Source organism: Mercenaria mercenaria, chromosome 1 (assembly GCF_021730395.1).
Source record: "Mercenaria mercenaria strain notata chromosome 1, MADL_Memer_1, whole genome shotgun sequence".
Lineage (NCBI taxonomy): Eukaryota > Metazoa > Mollusca > Bivalvia > Venerida > Veneridae > Mercenaria > Mercenaria mercenaria.
The window spans coordinates 20,919,856-20,934,792 of NC_069361.1; the positions used below are offsets into that span (position 1 = coordinate 20,919,856).

Sequence of the window (14,937 nt, forward strand, 5' to 3'; positions counted from 1 at the left end):
CTGATTGCACCGCCCAGTGGTAACACATTCGATTTTTTTTCATTTTATATTATGAATATATTGTTTACAAAGAAACAATTTTATTGATGAAAGCTGGTCCTTTTGATAGTATTTCATTTAGTTTGTTTTCCCCAGATGCTCCTCCTTGCATTATTTTATCACGGGCGGACACCCGGGTAGAAGCAACGACCTTCCGCAAGGCAGCTGGAAAATAAATGTGTCTGATCTGAAAGAGAGATGTAGTAATGATATAGCATACTCTCAGTCTCTTCATACCATACTGCAGTTAAATCATGAAGGTTTTACTAAACCAATGCCTTTAGTAATTACAAGTAAACTGCTAATGTTTAATTAGGTAGCAATATTACTTCCATTATAAGGCGTAAAAAATGTTTGTTTCCGGTATTCCGACCTTCCATAAATTTTTGGCCCGACCCTAAATGTTTTTATGGCCTTGGAAAAATTTGTTTTCAACTATTTGATAAAAAGTTGCAAAAGTGCACTTTTTATGCTTTAAGCATGGTCAGTGATGTTAGAAATCAACTTACTGATGCTCTAAAGGCATAACCTCCTTATTTGTATTCATGTTTTGAAAAAAAAATCCGACCTACCTACCCTAATTTTTTTAGCATGTTACCGGAAACAAAGAATTTTTTTAGGCCTCAGTATATTTCATGAGTATGTTTCCTTAAGAAATCTATCAGGTGACAAAACCTTGTTTATATAAAAACGAAAAACTAATTAAACGCAACTAAACATGCGTTTCATATCCAACATATTATTAATATATCATCAGAGGCGTACCTGGGCATACGCCGATACGACTGTGCGTACAATTAAATTCAACACAGCTTAAAGTTTGAAAACATGCAATAAAATGTAAAGCCTAAGGGAGCTAGGTGGCTATTTCAAGATCTTCGTTTAACAATATCATCTGCATGAGATTTACCAAATTCGTTTCTGAAATAGATAAATTTGTTCCTGTAATTATCTTGAAAAAGGTAAGGGTAGATTCTTTGCAAGCATACGGCACAGCAAATACAGCCAGAGCCACACATCGCCAAATAGGCACGCCTTAGATAGAAACACAGACGCACACACGCACGCACGCACACAAACAGACAGCGATGACAAAAAAGAACACTGATTGCACCGCCCATTGGTAACACATTCGATTTTTTTTTCATTTTATATTATAAATATATTGTTTACAAAGAAACAATTTTATTTATTTATCACTTCCGGTTTATCAAACGTGCAGAACAACATTAATATAACATTTAACGTCAATATCAATCTACATCTAGATCAGGATACCGAAATAGCAAAGCAATTTATGCAGTTTGAATTTTCGTTTGCAACAATTAGATGTTGTTTATGTTTTGTAGAAAAAGTTTACTTTCGTGATATTTCAGTGATTATTTGATAAAACCTCACACATTCGTAATGAATGGGTAGACGCATTTATTAAAAACCTGTCAAAATGCGGATGCAGACGTCATGCATGAAATGTAAACATTACGATGATCTCAAAAACGATAACAAGAAACACTTGAATACCCTTGTAAACACAATCCAATCTAGACTCTCTCTCACCTATCCCATACCCGCAGCATACCTGTTTCGCACATAGTTTTGCTGCTCGTCTATTTGACGTTCAGTTCAAAATCATCCAGATCAGCCAGATACCCCCCTGATCAATATTGATATCTCCATACCCTATGTAAATTAATGTACATTAAATAACCCTGATTACATTGAGAATACACTCTTTTCTGTCGATTTATTATATAACGTAGATACAAAACATACATGTAATTTTAATGATTTAATATCACTTAGTTTGTACAATTGCTAACAATGGAATGACAAAAGTAATAAAACATATTCCGGATCTAAAATGCTGAGATGTTGGACTAGATACTGAGAGCAAGACATATTCCATATCAAACCATGAAAGACTTTAACATTATATTAAACTGTTCTAGCTAAATAAAAGACAGATAATTGTAGTTATAGTCTATCAGAATGGTCTATTTGCAAAACCAGAGCGGAACGAAATGCAACATATTTTATATCTAATGCTGTAAAAATACCAAGTTTACACAAGAAGTGTAAAGAAACTGTATGTATATATAATCTCATTACTCCGCTGGTGACCTAACAATTGTATGACGCATAAATATGAACATTTGACCTGGTGTCACGTAGCAAAGGACAGTCCAATTATTGCTATAACCATTTTAATTTCTGAAATTCGTATTTTATAATGGATTATTACTATCCATAAGGAATTGAAAGTGGATATGTTATTTGTAAATAGAATGTTTAACCCGTGAGTCAAAATGAAAAATAAAATGCACTGAAAAAAGTAAAAGATTCAATGAATTTATGATGCAATAACCACGATGACCGTTTTAACGTCTCGTCTCACATTCTTATAAATATTCTTCGTGACATCCACTATTTAATATAATTTTACTAGATTTCTGTGTACACAGTCTTAGTCACCATTTCCAGATCACACGTGGTGTTATCAGGTCGTAGAAACCAATGATTCCATTTCTTTGCTCTGTTGATTTTATTCTTGTTTCCTGGAGAAAACAAAAGATACATTATGTTCTTAGTGTGTTTTGTTTATCAAGATTGCTTTTCTTCAGTGCATATACGAAAGCAATCATTTGTATTGTCATGTAATAGTCTATTTCAAGTATTTTCTTTTTAAGTTTTACAATTAACAAACATTTAGATTTCAGATTACAGAAAAAATAATTATTATCATGCAGACGAAAAAATCCAAAATCTGGTTATTCAATTCTGAAAAAGAAAAATTCGTTTTCATAGATAGCCTACGGCGTTATCACAAAAAGAACATAATACATTCATTTGGTATCAATTTCTCGTGAACAAACTGGATGAATATGTAACGTATTATCCTTAATTTAATCACATTTATATTGTTTTCTTCACATGGCAATACAAATTTACAAGACATACATGCAAATAGCGAAATGAATTATATTTTTTTTTATCATCATTTATTTGTTCATTTTTAGGCAAACTGTTTGGGGAAATAGTGGACATTTCCGAAAATATCCTTGAAGCTGCCATCAAATAATGTTATTTTATTGACTGAATTGAAGTATTTGAAAATTTATTATATACTTTGTAATAAAATAATGAGAAATATTGATGATATATTTTGTATATTCTAACATAAACTCAAGAACTATTATAGAATTTTTGGGCATTGACTATGGTATCTTTTGAAGAGAAAAAAGTACATGGATAAAGAAGTCAATTATTTGAAGTCAAAATATAGAATTTACAATGGTCGCAACCTGCCTAAAGTAAAATCATTCAATGATAATAAAAACCATATTCAAGAGTCAATTTTATTCAGGTTATAAGATCATGAGAATACAATATCACAATATAATATTAATAAATAACCACATGCAAATTCGATCTTATAGCCGGGGGTGGCCCATTAAAGAAATTTATTATTTCCAATGGGGTCCCTAAAAATATCTATCCTGTAAAAATTGACAAAAACTAAAATGAATTGTTATTATATAATAAGTAAAATCTCGAATACACTTTACTGAATAAATCGATGATATTTTAAAAGAAGACAATGTGTCATGCTCAGATGAAACAGTGAGTTTACGAATGAAAGCAATTTAACGTTACCCTTACACTTCTGTCGTTATTAAACAATTCACACTGGTCGAATTCTCGTGCCTATGTCACGAACGCGTTCTTAGTCGATGTTTTATATATTAATTGTTTTAACTTTATTAATTGTTTTAAAGTTAGTGATCAGCCTACATCGCATCGGTAATTAATTCCTTATTCTCCCCGCATTACCATAAAGTACCCTAAACTTTGAAAGACGTTATAGAACATTTTATCAAACTGTTATAGATTTATTTCAGTACCACAGACCATTATGGATTTGCGTATTCATCTACTTCTTTGAGATACTGTCTTCCGTGATTTGACTGATGACTAGGATAGTTAATTAAATACAGATGGATTGTCAGAGATCAGACTACATCAAAAAAGCTATTAATACCAAGTATACTTCTCCATTACCATTAAGACCCCTAAAATTTGAATCTGAAGAAGATTAAACAATGAGTAATGAATAAAATTGATTTTGTGAAATTATTATTGATCTGTATCTTAATAGTATCACTGGTATTGCTGTCCAGACCGTTACCGACTGATTTATCTTTTTTTATCTGTTTTGAATTTGTTTCGATCATATAACTGTTTTACGTCGTGACGTATCAACATCAATATTTCAGGAGCAACACAAAGCCAAGTTTCTTCCATAATTGCATTGATAGTAGGGTTGACTCGTATATTCTATAAATCAATACCAATCCAGTCTGTATGATTGCTATCCTTAAGTAATATACATATAAAAATTATTATAATGAACAGCAGGTAAACCTAAATCTGGCCATATATAATTGTTACAATGCCAGATATTTCGTAATTTGTTTAGAGTAAAGTATTTTGAATATACATGGTTTTGTTAAAACAAAAATTTCAGAAATCAGCTGGATCAAGCTTCGTCTTTAATTGTTTTGTACCTTGAAAAACAGCTGCAACACATATGCGCTTTTAATAACTACTTCATCATCTAGAATTAAACAGACGGATATCTTTTTGTACATTCGCAACTTTATAGCAAGTTGAATTTTTGTGGCGATTTTTATCTTTTCAAATATGAGTATCCAGAACTAAATGTAACGGACACAATTACACTTATATCACATGACAATCAAACTAAACTGAACTGTCATTGTTCTGCGAAAATATAACTGAAAACATTTTATGTCATGTCAGAATCTTTGAGGATGGAACCGCTAGAGCTGACAACTGAAAAATATACCTTGAAAACAAATATGAAATATGCGCGGTTTCAATAACTACTTCTATATGTTCAAAAATAAAGAAACGGCTATATTTTAGGTTCGCGAAATACGACCTTTTTGAAGCAAGTTAAACTTTTTGTTGAGCGTTTGGATTTTTTATTATAATATAAGTGACTTGAACAGGAACTGATGAATAAAGTCAACTAAAGTTAGTGTAAACCAATATAGTCATTTGATTTTGCTAAAACACACCTTAAAAGCGTAGCAAATTTATGTTAAAACAAGTGAAAAAAGATAATATCTTTTGACCTAAGTAACATTGATCATTTCGGCCTCATTGCACCCTGCAAGCTCACCACTGGTGATAGTTCAAATATCTAATTAATTCAATCTGTGTAAGTTAAGAGAAGTAAATGAATACCTATTATCCAGTTGTTGCTGATAACAATAGGGTGTAATTGCTGCCTCTGGGCGTCAGTCATACTGTACCATTTACCATCAGCGTATACATCCAGGGTCAGTAATTCTGTAGTAATATTTGCATACCTGGAGTAAAAAAAGAGAAACATAGATCTATATATATTGATACAACAATACAAGTATTATGAAATAACAGAAGTATACAATTATTGAAAGAATCGCCGGTCAATAGTCAAAACTCGGTCAATACTCAAAACTATATGCCCGAGGTCCGAAAGGACTACTTAAAACCTTTTTTGACCGGCGAGTTATTAAATAAGTGTTTTATAACATGATGTCATAAATAAAATTTATTTCTTTGTAAAGTTTTGATCTGTGTTGAACGATATTTCGGATTAGTAGCACAGACCAAGAACGGGCGATTTATATAGTAAAGGAACTGTGAAATAATAAAGCGTAACTTAAAACTGTTTTGCTGAACTAACCTTTCACGAATTAACTTAGACAAGAATATCTGGTCATTTTGCCCTTCGGATATTGCGTTTTTATCTGGTTTCTCCTTTATATCTCGTTCAAGCTTCAGCATCATTTCCGTCAGCTTTGTCCAGAAGGCTATAGTCCGGTTTGTTGCAAAAAGATAAAGAAGTCCTCCATTGAAAATAGTTCCTCCTGTATTAGAAACTGGATTCACCAACATGTCAACACCAGATCGCCTTTGCAAGCCAGGTATTGGGTTTGAAAGCCAAACGTAGTCAAATTCAAGTAAAAGCAAGTCAATGTTTGCCAGTAATAAAGACAAAATTATTTCTGTCCTACGAATCATAATTTTAACATAGCCAACATGGCTATATTCTTGATCACCTTTGGGTATATCAAGTTTTAGATGGAAAACTGACACTTCAGGCCAGTCCCTATTAAGTTTGATTTTGGATTCATTATCCGTTGTAATTACTAATACAGATTTATGAACTCCCATAGCCCTTGTGTTACAAAGCCAGCTGTAAGCAAATAGTAAATATGCGTCATTTACTACGCTGACTAAAACTGTCTTATTATATGAACTAACTTTTCTTGCTAAAGTTAGAACTTCATTATTATTGTCACTATATGTGCTACCATGTACACTATTTTTAGTATCACTTTCGCCTTTAATATTATATGACATGTTCATCTCTTCTTCTCTATTTGTTTTACCATTTACACCATTTTTAGTTTCACTTATGTTCTTCGTGTTATATGATAAACGTTCCTCGTCTTTGTATCCGAACACATGTATATATGATGTATTGAAAGTTCTGTTTAAGACAGATATATTTCCTATGCTTGTATATATTAGAACAATGAATAAGGCGACGCAAACAAGAATTCCATATGTTATTGACCGTTGACAGCAGAAACTTTTCACTGCAGTAGGTGGATTATCCATTGTGATATACTTTGTGTAACACGCTTATAAACACACACATTATATTCATTCCAGTAATATGCCGCTTTGTTTGGTTCCGCTCTTGAACAGTCTGTAATGGACACATGAGCGAAAACTTACACTACATTTTCTATTCCGACATCAGGTGTATCGATTTACTTTCCCGGAGAATTAAAATCCGTGTTATATTATAGCGCAGTAAAACTATCATTGTGTAACTTGTTAAACTTTTATGAAAGAACACGAAACTATAATACATCCTGTAACCGTATGTTTGTTGGACGAAAGACTGGGTTAAATTACATCTTATTGTCGTGTATGGAAAGCCATAGCTGTCTTCTTATGTTGCCATAGCACTTTATGGTGTACTTATCATATTTACTTACTATATACACGTGCAATGCTTATACATGCATGTGATGCTACAACTGTGTATATATTGCTTCCCTCAGTATGTGCTGTTTTAACTGTAAATGCGGTCCTTTCAGATGTATTTGCAATGATTTCATTTGATTGTAAGGTATATGGTCATTTCAGCTGTTTATAATTAAGGTGGTGAATTTTATTTCAGGAGGTTGCTTCGTAAACTTAAAAGTCACCAAAAAAGGATTTTCAACAGAATCGATATGTTTGTACCGTAGACTCAGTTGAGCTTTTCCTAGAGATGTTGTAACAAACAAAAAATATTGATCAAAAAATGAACTAATATTACTAGATCTAATACAAGATAGATCTAGCACGTAGATTGTTCCTTCCAGCTGGTTAACGCAAGTTGTTTCAACTAAATATAGAACACTTCATTTACAAATAGCTCGCGTGTCACCACAAAGTATAAGCATATAGCAAATTACGAGTGCAAACAAGTATCAAATGATTCATATAATTAACCCAACAAGTGAATTTACACGCAAAGCCAAAAAGCAAAACAAAATGGTAAAGCAAAGCAACTTTAAACAAACAAAGAATATAAATCAAAACAGCAAAATGAAAAGAAATTAGCCAATAAAAGTAAAATAAGAAAATAAATGAATTTTATGTTAAGTTGCACTAACTTACACTCACTAAAGAAAATATATTACTCTAGAATTAAGCTATCTAGAAAACGATAGCGATACAGTACAACAAATAACATTAGAAATTTCATTTCATTTTAATATTGGTAAATCGGCACATAACAATGCCTTTGACCATTTGCAAAACATACAAGCAATATGGCCAAAACATGTACACTATAAGAATGTACATTTTAACCTAAATGTTTAAACGTAACTATTCATTCATTTCCTACCAAAGCATACATTGCACTAAATATTTGTAGATAAATATTACATATAATTAAGAAGCAGAGATATGATCCAAGGCAGGGGTGTACCTGGGTACACGCTTATACACCTATGCGTACAATTCAAATTCAGCACCGTGAAAATAAAAAGGCTTAAAATGCTAAAAATGCAATAAAATGTAAAGCTTAGGAAGGTTAGGTGGCTATTTAAAGTTCTTCATTTGAACAATATCATCTTAATCACTTAATGAGATTATCAAACTCGTTTTTTAAATATTAGACTGATTTGTGTTAACTAATAATCTTGAATATAGAAATAAAAACGTAAAAGGTAAGTGTAAATTTCATGGAATCATAGAGCACAGCAAACACAGCAAGAGACAAAGACCGCCAAATACGCCTGTCACAAATAGAAACACTCTCGCACACACGCATGCACGAATACATAAATTGACAGCGAGGACAAAACAAACGGATATGTGTATATTGGTCATCCCTTGGTTAAAGTTTTCTATAGAAGAAATTACACAAAGAAATGCCTCACAAGAACCAAAATGCCAAGGTGGCAAAAGAAACATTCGAACAATCCAAATGAAGCAAGTGTATTAATGCCATGGAAAATATGCCGGTAAACCCTGAAATATTTCAAAAGTTTAATAGAAGATGATCAATTAACGTAAACTTGAAATATTTTACAAGTACGTGTTTGTGTCTTAAAGAACTATTCAGCTTTTAATAGTGTTTAATGTTGGGAGAAAGAACCCGGGTGCCTCCATTGGACATAACTTTAGCCATGAACTGATACTTGGATATAGCCATGAACTGTTGACAAAGCCAGCTTGATGGCTTACTCGTTTTAAAAATAGACACCTCGCGCGGGGTATCGAATATACAAAGATACGACCGGATACAAGCTACAGACGCACTATGGATCCGAATTTTGCATTTGAAAATATGAACAATTACTATGTTTACGTTTAGTTTACAGTACTACGCAACAGATTTAAAATAAGACAAAACGCATTTTTAGCTAAACAAAGTATGAATATTTATTACTAGCAAGAAAAGTCTAGCCAATGATTTATTTTTAATATACATGTATACTAATTGGATGTTTTAGATTTAGAGCATCACTTCAGGGGCATCATCTATTCTATTTTAGCATATCATGTAAGGAAGTCATCCAGCTGGCTTACGGTAGGTCGGTGGTTCTACCTAGGTGGCCGCATGTGATGAAATAATGCAGGGAGGGGAACCTGGGGTCTTCCTCCACCATCAAAGCTAGAAAGTTAAGACCTAAATTTATGTCGGTGCGTCATTATACCCAGCAAATCTTTTCTACTGCAACGACCAAGCGTTCGTTTCTACAAACATACGAACATAATACTATGTATGTCCATTAAACCTCGATGCACTCAATTTGGACATATCGGAAAATTTGTTAGCACAAACACAGGACACCCGTCTTACTCTGCTGTTCAAATTTCAAATGACATAGTATTTGTTTTATTGGTAAACCAAGAGAGCAGCAGCAGAACAAAAATTATCAGCCGATGTTGAGAAATAAAAAAAGTTACGCTAACTATTACAGTATTGGCGTGATATTTGAGATTGATTTCATGGTTGCAATTAAATCTATCAGTCTATTTCCAAATCTAGATACCGAAATACCATTTAGCAATTTATGCAGTTTGAATTTGCGTTTGCAAGTATTATATGTTGTTTACAGCAACTAGAGAAAGGTTACGTTTCGCGTGAGAAAACTTAAAATTATTGCAATGTGTGGGTAGATACATTTATCAAAAACCTGTTAAAATGCAGATACAGAACTTATGCATTAAATTTAAATTTGACGAAGATTTCAAAAACGATAACAGCAAAAAAACTTGTACATCCTTAATGTGTGCGTTAACGTTCCATTCATTGCCTAATAGGTATGCGATATTTACATTGTAGAGGGTATTAAATTAAGAAATAATAAGTTCCCAAGTGTGGTTTATTGTAGAATAACCCGTGTTTTGAGTTCTATGCGTAAGAATATATCACGAAGACCGTATGCCTGGGTGATATATTGTTTCGCATAAGAACGAAACACTCGGGTTATTCTACGATAAATCACACTTGGGAACATGTTATTTCGATTCTACCGCACGACATACTAGTATCAACAGTGTTAGAAAAATGGTAACTACTTTCTACGACCATGCTACGCACCTAGATCGGATGCCGTCATTGCACGCGAGTGGTTTATTGCAGAATAACCCGAGATATATTTTGCTCTACATGTATGTAAGTTATTCGCTGGTCGTGTTAGAATGTTAATTCCTGGAGTGTATTTTGTAGAGCAATTCACAGAACTCTGACTTTTAAACATATTAAGTCTGGCATAACTCATTTTGTTATTTATCTTTGTTTCAAAGTACATGTAATTCAAGAAAAAATCTGCAAAATAGATATTTTAAAAAGCAGTTTAAAATCTTAGATAAAAATATTGATGAATACTAGTATGGGCCAAGCATCATGCCAGAGCGATTGAGCTATTGAAGCACATACTTTTACGATCCCTGCCAGTAAGCATGCGCGGTGTGATAAACTATGAATTAAATGATTATCTTTGTAATATATAGTACAAATGTGACAAAATATATTAACGCTGGAATATAGCAAGAGAACGCATTTTTTGCCGGACATTTTTCAACATTTTCAAGGGGAAGCCCCAAAAGCCACACCTACCCCACATTCGCAGCATTTCTGCTTAGTTTGTAGCTATTGCTGCTCAAATCTTGCCAACGGTTCATTATCCTCCAGGCACGCCCCTGCAAGGCTTCATTTCTTGCGACCGGTGTAGATAATTATCAGCCTGCACATCCGTGCAGTCTTGTCAAGATCTGCATTGTTCGCCATTCGGTCAGTATCCTTTTGGTAGGCACCCCTTTTAACGGTACATTGTACTGTCCAAATTGAAAATTTGACAAGTTCATTTTAGAAATTTAGCAGGGTAAGGATTATGAAGAAATGCCTTGAACATTTGAAACTTCTGAATTTAAACAAAGACAAGTGTTTAATTAACCAAACAGGTAATGCTTTGCGTGTCCTTTAAGTCTCAGTCACACTACACCGTAAATTTTCAATCCGTTCGTGTCCGTTTACATGCGTTTCTTTTCCGTTTCTCGTGCGGCGCCTTCGCTCCTTGTCCGGCGACGTTCGTTTCATCCGGTGGAAGGTTTTGAGAATGTTCAAAATTTAGAACGTACACCACCGGACAATATTGTCCGTTAGATGTACGGGAGCAATGCGCTGATATGCTTTTTGTTCGTTACTCGTGCGTTCTGTATTCTGTACTTGTACGGTTCGCATCCGTTCTTGTCTGGTTCGCATCCGTTATTGTCCGGTGGACCTGATTCACAGCCGGACTACTACCGGATATACAACGAATGTAACTTACGTTCAACGGACGATAACTGACTAGAATGTTTTGTCAGTTTCTCATGCGTTGCGCTTACGTTTTACGCGGTACAAATCCGTTACTAGTACGGTGATATCCGTTAACTGAACGTTGTTCGTCCTGTATATGTGCGTTAGTCTTGCGGTCATTGTGCGTTTTATGCGCCCCATACACCGATCGCGAGAGCACCGAGCACCAGCGGGGGATACCTTTCGCCACAGGATAACTTTCTGCCGCAGTTTGTCTAGATACGTTTGGCGTCCGTTAACGCTTTACGGTGTAGTGTGACTGACACATTAAAATCAAAAGAACCATTTGAACGAATGAATTTAAAATTAAAACTAGCATCGAAAACATCTTCAAGAAAATTATCAAATTCTCTAATTTTCTTATCGGAGCAAGAATGGTCCACTAGTAGAGGAAGAGTAGAAGATACTATGACTTTTATCATTGAAATTTCTTTCCGGCTTGCATCTGTCAGATTGGTAAAATCTGAGATCAAAGAATTGAATAGATGATTTTGATAAGCAATGTTGCAGAAATGCCCATATTTACAATCATATAATGAAACTTGTTTATTATTAACTAAAACACAATTTGCTGTTGCGCCTGGAAAGGCTGTGTCATAACTCTTTCCATCCAACAATAGAGTCGCCCATTGTAATAACCCTTCGTAATTCTGGTAGATGAAAATAAATCGTAAATACATTTAAAGCGGCATACCACCAGATAGTTCGACAACAACAACAAATATTTTTTAGATATCTTGAAATAAATGCTATATTTCTTAAGAAGGCTTTAAAACTTAATTACTGACAAACTTTATGTTACGGAAACACATGAGAATTTGCTGTTTTTACTCCTTTTTACGATGAAAATCGAAAAGCGTTTACTCCAGGTAAACTGTCTCCATTATAAATATCTATATTTTGAAGTCATTATTCACTACTTCAGCTATAGGTTACGAGGACGGGAAAATATCTTTATTGCCGCGGCGGTCCGGGGTTCGATTCCCAACGCGGTCATTTTTTTTTCTTGATTTGGTTTTTTCAAAATATTTTAGAAACAAAAATTCATATTCTAATGTTCATAATATGACCAAAACTGCAGTTTGAAAGAAAGACCTTTTTTTAGCCAAATCTGGAGGCATGCTGCTTTTAAAGTATAATTTACGTATGAAAAGAACATTTACATGCAGTTGTCCAAAGGATCTTCTAACAGATTTATTGTTTTTAAATGAAAAAAGCTCCGACTCATCAAATCATTATTACGAGAAGCAACTTGAAAAAGTTAAATAGTAATAGTCTTGCATCGAGTTGCTTCCCTTCTTTGGAGGAATATATGACTTAGTCAGATGTAACCCCAATGACTGTGTCAGCTCATTAATAAATTTACTTAAGTCTGTATTTCAAGGTCTATAATTCCGTTTTCGTATGCATTGAAATGATAAACCCCGCTGAATAAGTGTTTCCAGAAACATCAGATTTTGAAAAAGGTTTATTCCGTAATGATTTTAAAGATTTAGGTGTTGTGAAGGTTAAGTGGTTTTGATATATTCCCAAGTAGTTACCTTTAACTAGGATCAACACAGTTAGAATATGGGTTCTGCATGTTGTCTTGATATCCTTGTGTATGGAACGCGCACGATACCAGAGACTCAAACATTTCCCTGGAAAGATTAGAAACCGATACCTAAGTCTACAGCAACTACATCTTAGTTTTATGAAAGTACAGAAAAGAGTATTCATTTAAACGTTGAAGCCCCATATAAAATATAATCAACGTAAACCTCATGATGTACAAAACCATATTGCATTTCTCAAACTTTTAATGAAGATAAATAATTCCGAACAATTTTAGGTTTCCACTGAGACTTGCAATAACTAGCCGACATACTGATCAGTAATTAAGATGGAGAAAGCCTGACAAATTTGTCATTTTATGTATGTTCGCTTTGTAGTTTGCAATGAAAAACAACATTTATTTTCGTATATAACATTGAAAAATGTGATGGCCATTTGTTATCAGGGCATTGACGTGACACCAAGGAATATCAGGCAAGTGTTATCGGGCACTATTATGTTATCATAGTAGCCGCCTCGGTAGCCTAGTGGTAGAGCGTCCGAGTGCTAAGCAATGAATAGTTCTAAACTGTTCTTATTTACAAGAATACTTCAATTATCCGTGATACGAATACATTCCAGTCACGCACTAGTATAGGGCCTGATTCTGCATACATATCCTGCTTAACTCAAAAAAGAGAACGAACGCGGATCTACGTATCGCGGGGTAGTGAGTTCGATCCTAGGGTGACGCACTTGTTCTCCTTGACGATTTGATAGAAGTCACTGTGTCCAAAATCATTCTTCCTCCACCTCTGATTCATATGGGTAAGTTGGCAGTTACTTGCAGAGAACATACTGGTACTGTACTGTGTGTGTACTGGTACAGAATTGAAGAACACTGGTTCGGATATTTGCCCGCCGTTAAATAACTGAAATACTGTTGAAAAATGGCGTTAGACTAAACAAACAAACAAAGAAAACATATCCTGTCATGTGTAGTATTATCATTGAGATATGTTGTTGTCAATTCGTCCTTAGTTCCTGTATGAATTGTACATATCAGTGATGATTAAAGTTTGTTTTTGAAAACTATACATGGTTCTATCAGTTGTTTTAACCTTTTTCTTTTATTTATACGTATGGACACTTGCATCAGCTTACACCATCCATTTGATCACTAGTATACAAAATGCACTACCTCTCAGATGAACGCTACGAAGAAAACAATCATCTGTTTTATATTCCATTTCACGCGAAAAGATATTTGCTGTCACACTTCCTGGCCTAACTTCTGCCAACTCTGTTTTTTTTTCCTATCAAGAAGTAATGTAAATTTGAATTCCCAAAGGCCGTTCTGAAATTTCATAGTGTATGTTCTACTTTAATCTTGATTCGCGAATTCCACTGGTATTTGTGTTCATTGAATTTGTAGTCCCCGTTGAATATGTACTTCCAGCATGGCAAGATTTTATGAAAGGTATATTTCATGATGACTTTAAAGACTGTGGTGTTGCGAAGGTATTCTGGTTGGGATTTATCTCCAGCAGTGACTGTCTAGAGACGACACATTTAGAACACTGTTTTTGCATGTTGTCGTGAGGTTTAGAAACGAATTCAGAGATCACAACATTTCAGCTTCATGTGCCAGCTTGATCTTGAAGCGATACAATTAAAATACATTGAGATCTGGGAGAATGTCTATTTTTGCAGTAACTAGAATACGTTATCCCCGCCCATAACTACTGTATATGTACTATTTGACAGGTGTTGATATTTGATATATGTTAATTGTTAATTTTGGTATATAAAATGCTTAAGTCATTATTCAGATAAACAGCTGAATATATCAATTTAAATAGCGACCGTCCTTCGTTAACGTAACTATTTCCCCGGTAAAATTTTCTTTAAAC

General features: G+C 34.0%; 1 protein-coding gene across 1 annotated transcript; it reads right to left on the bottom strand.

The window, feature by feature from the left end:
* Positions 1–1,815: 1,815 nt before the first annotated feature.
* Positions 1,816–7,598, bottom strand: LOC123544468 (uncharacterized). The gene is made up of 3 exons (XM_045330542.2): positions 5,795–7,598; positions 5,311–5,435; positions 1,816–2,594 (listed from the first exon to the last, which is right to left on the bottom strand). Exons 1-3 carry the CDS (start codon positions 6,733–6,735, stop codon positions 2,482–2,484), a joined length of 1,179 nt encoding a protein of 392 aa, XP_045186477.2. The 5' UTR covers positions 6,736–7,598; the 3' UTR covers positions 1,816–2,481.
* Positions 7,599–14,937: the final 7,339 nt, after the last annotated feature.

Coding starts and splice junctions, on each gene's coding strand:
- LOC123544468 (XM_045330542.2), bottom strand. CDS start 6,735: ATGGATAATCCACCTACTGCAGTGAAAAGTTTCTGCTGTCAACGGTCA. Junction 5,436..5,794: donor TCTAAGTTAATTCGTGAAAG/GTTAGTTCAGCA, acceptor TTTTTACTCCAG/GTATGCAAATATTACTACAG. Junction 2,595..5,310: donor CAGCAACAACTGGATAATAG/GTATTCATTTAC, acceptor TGTTTTCTCCAG/GAAACAAGAATAAAATCAAC.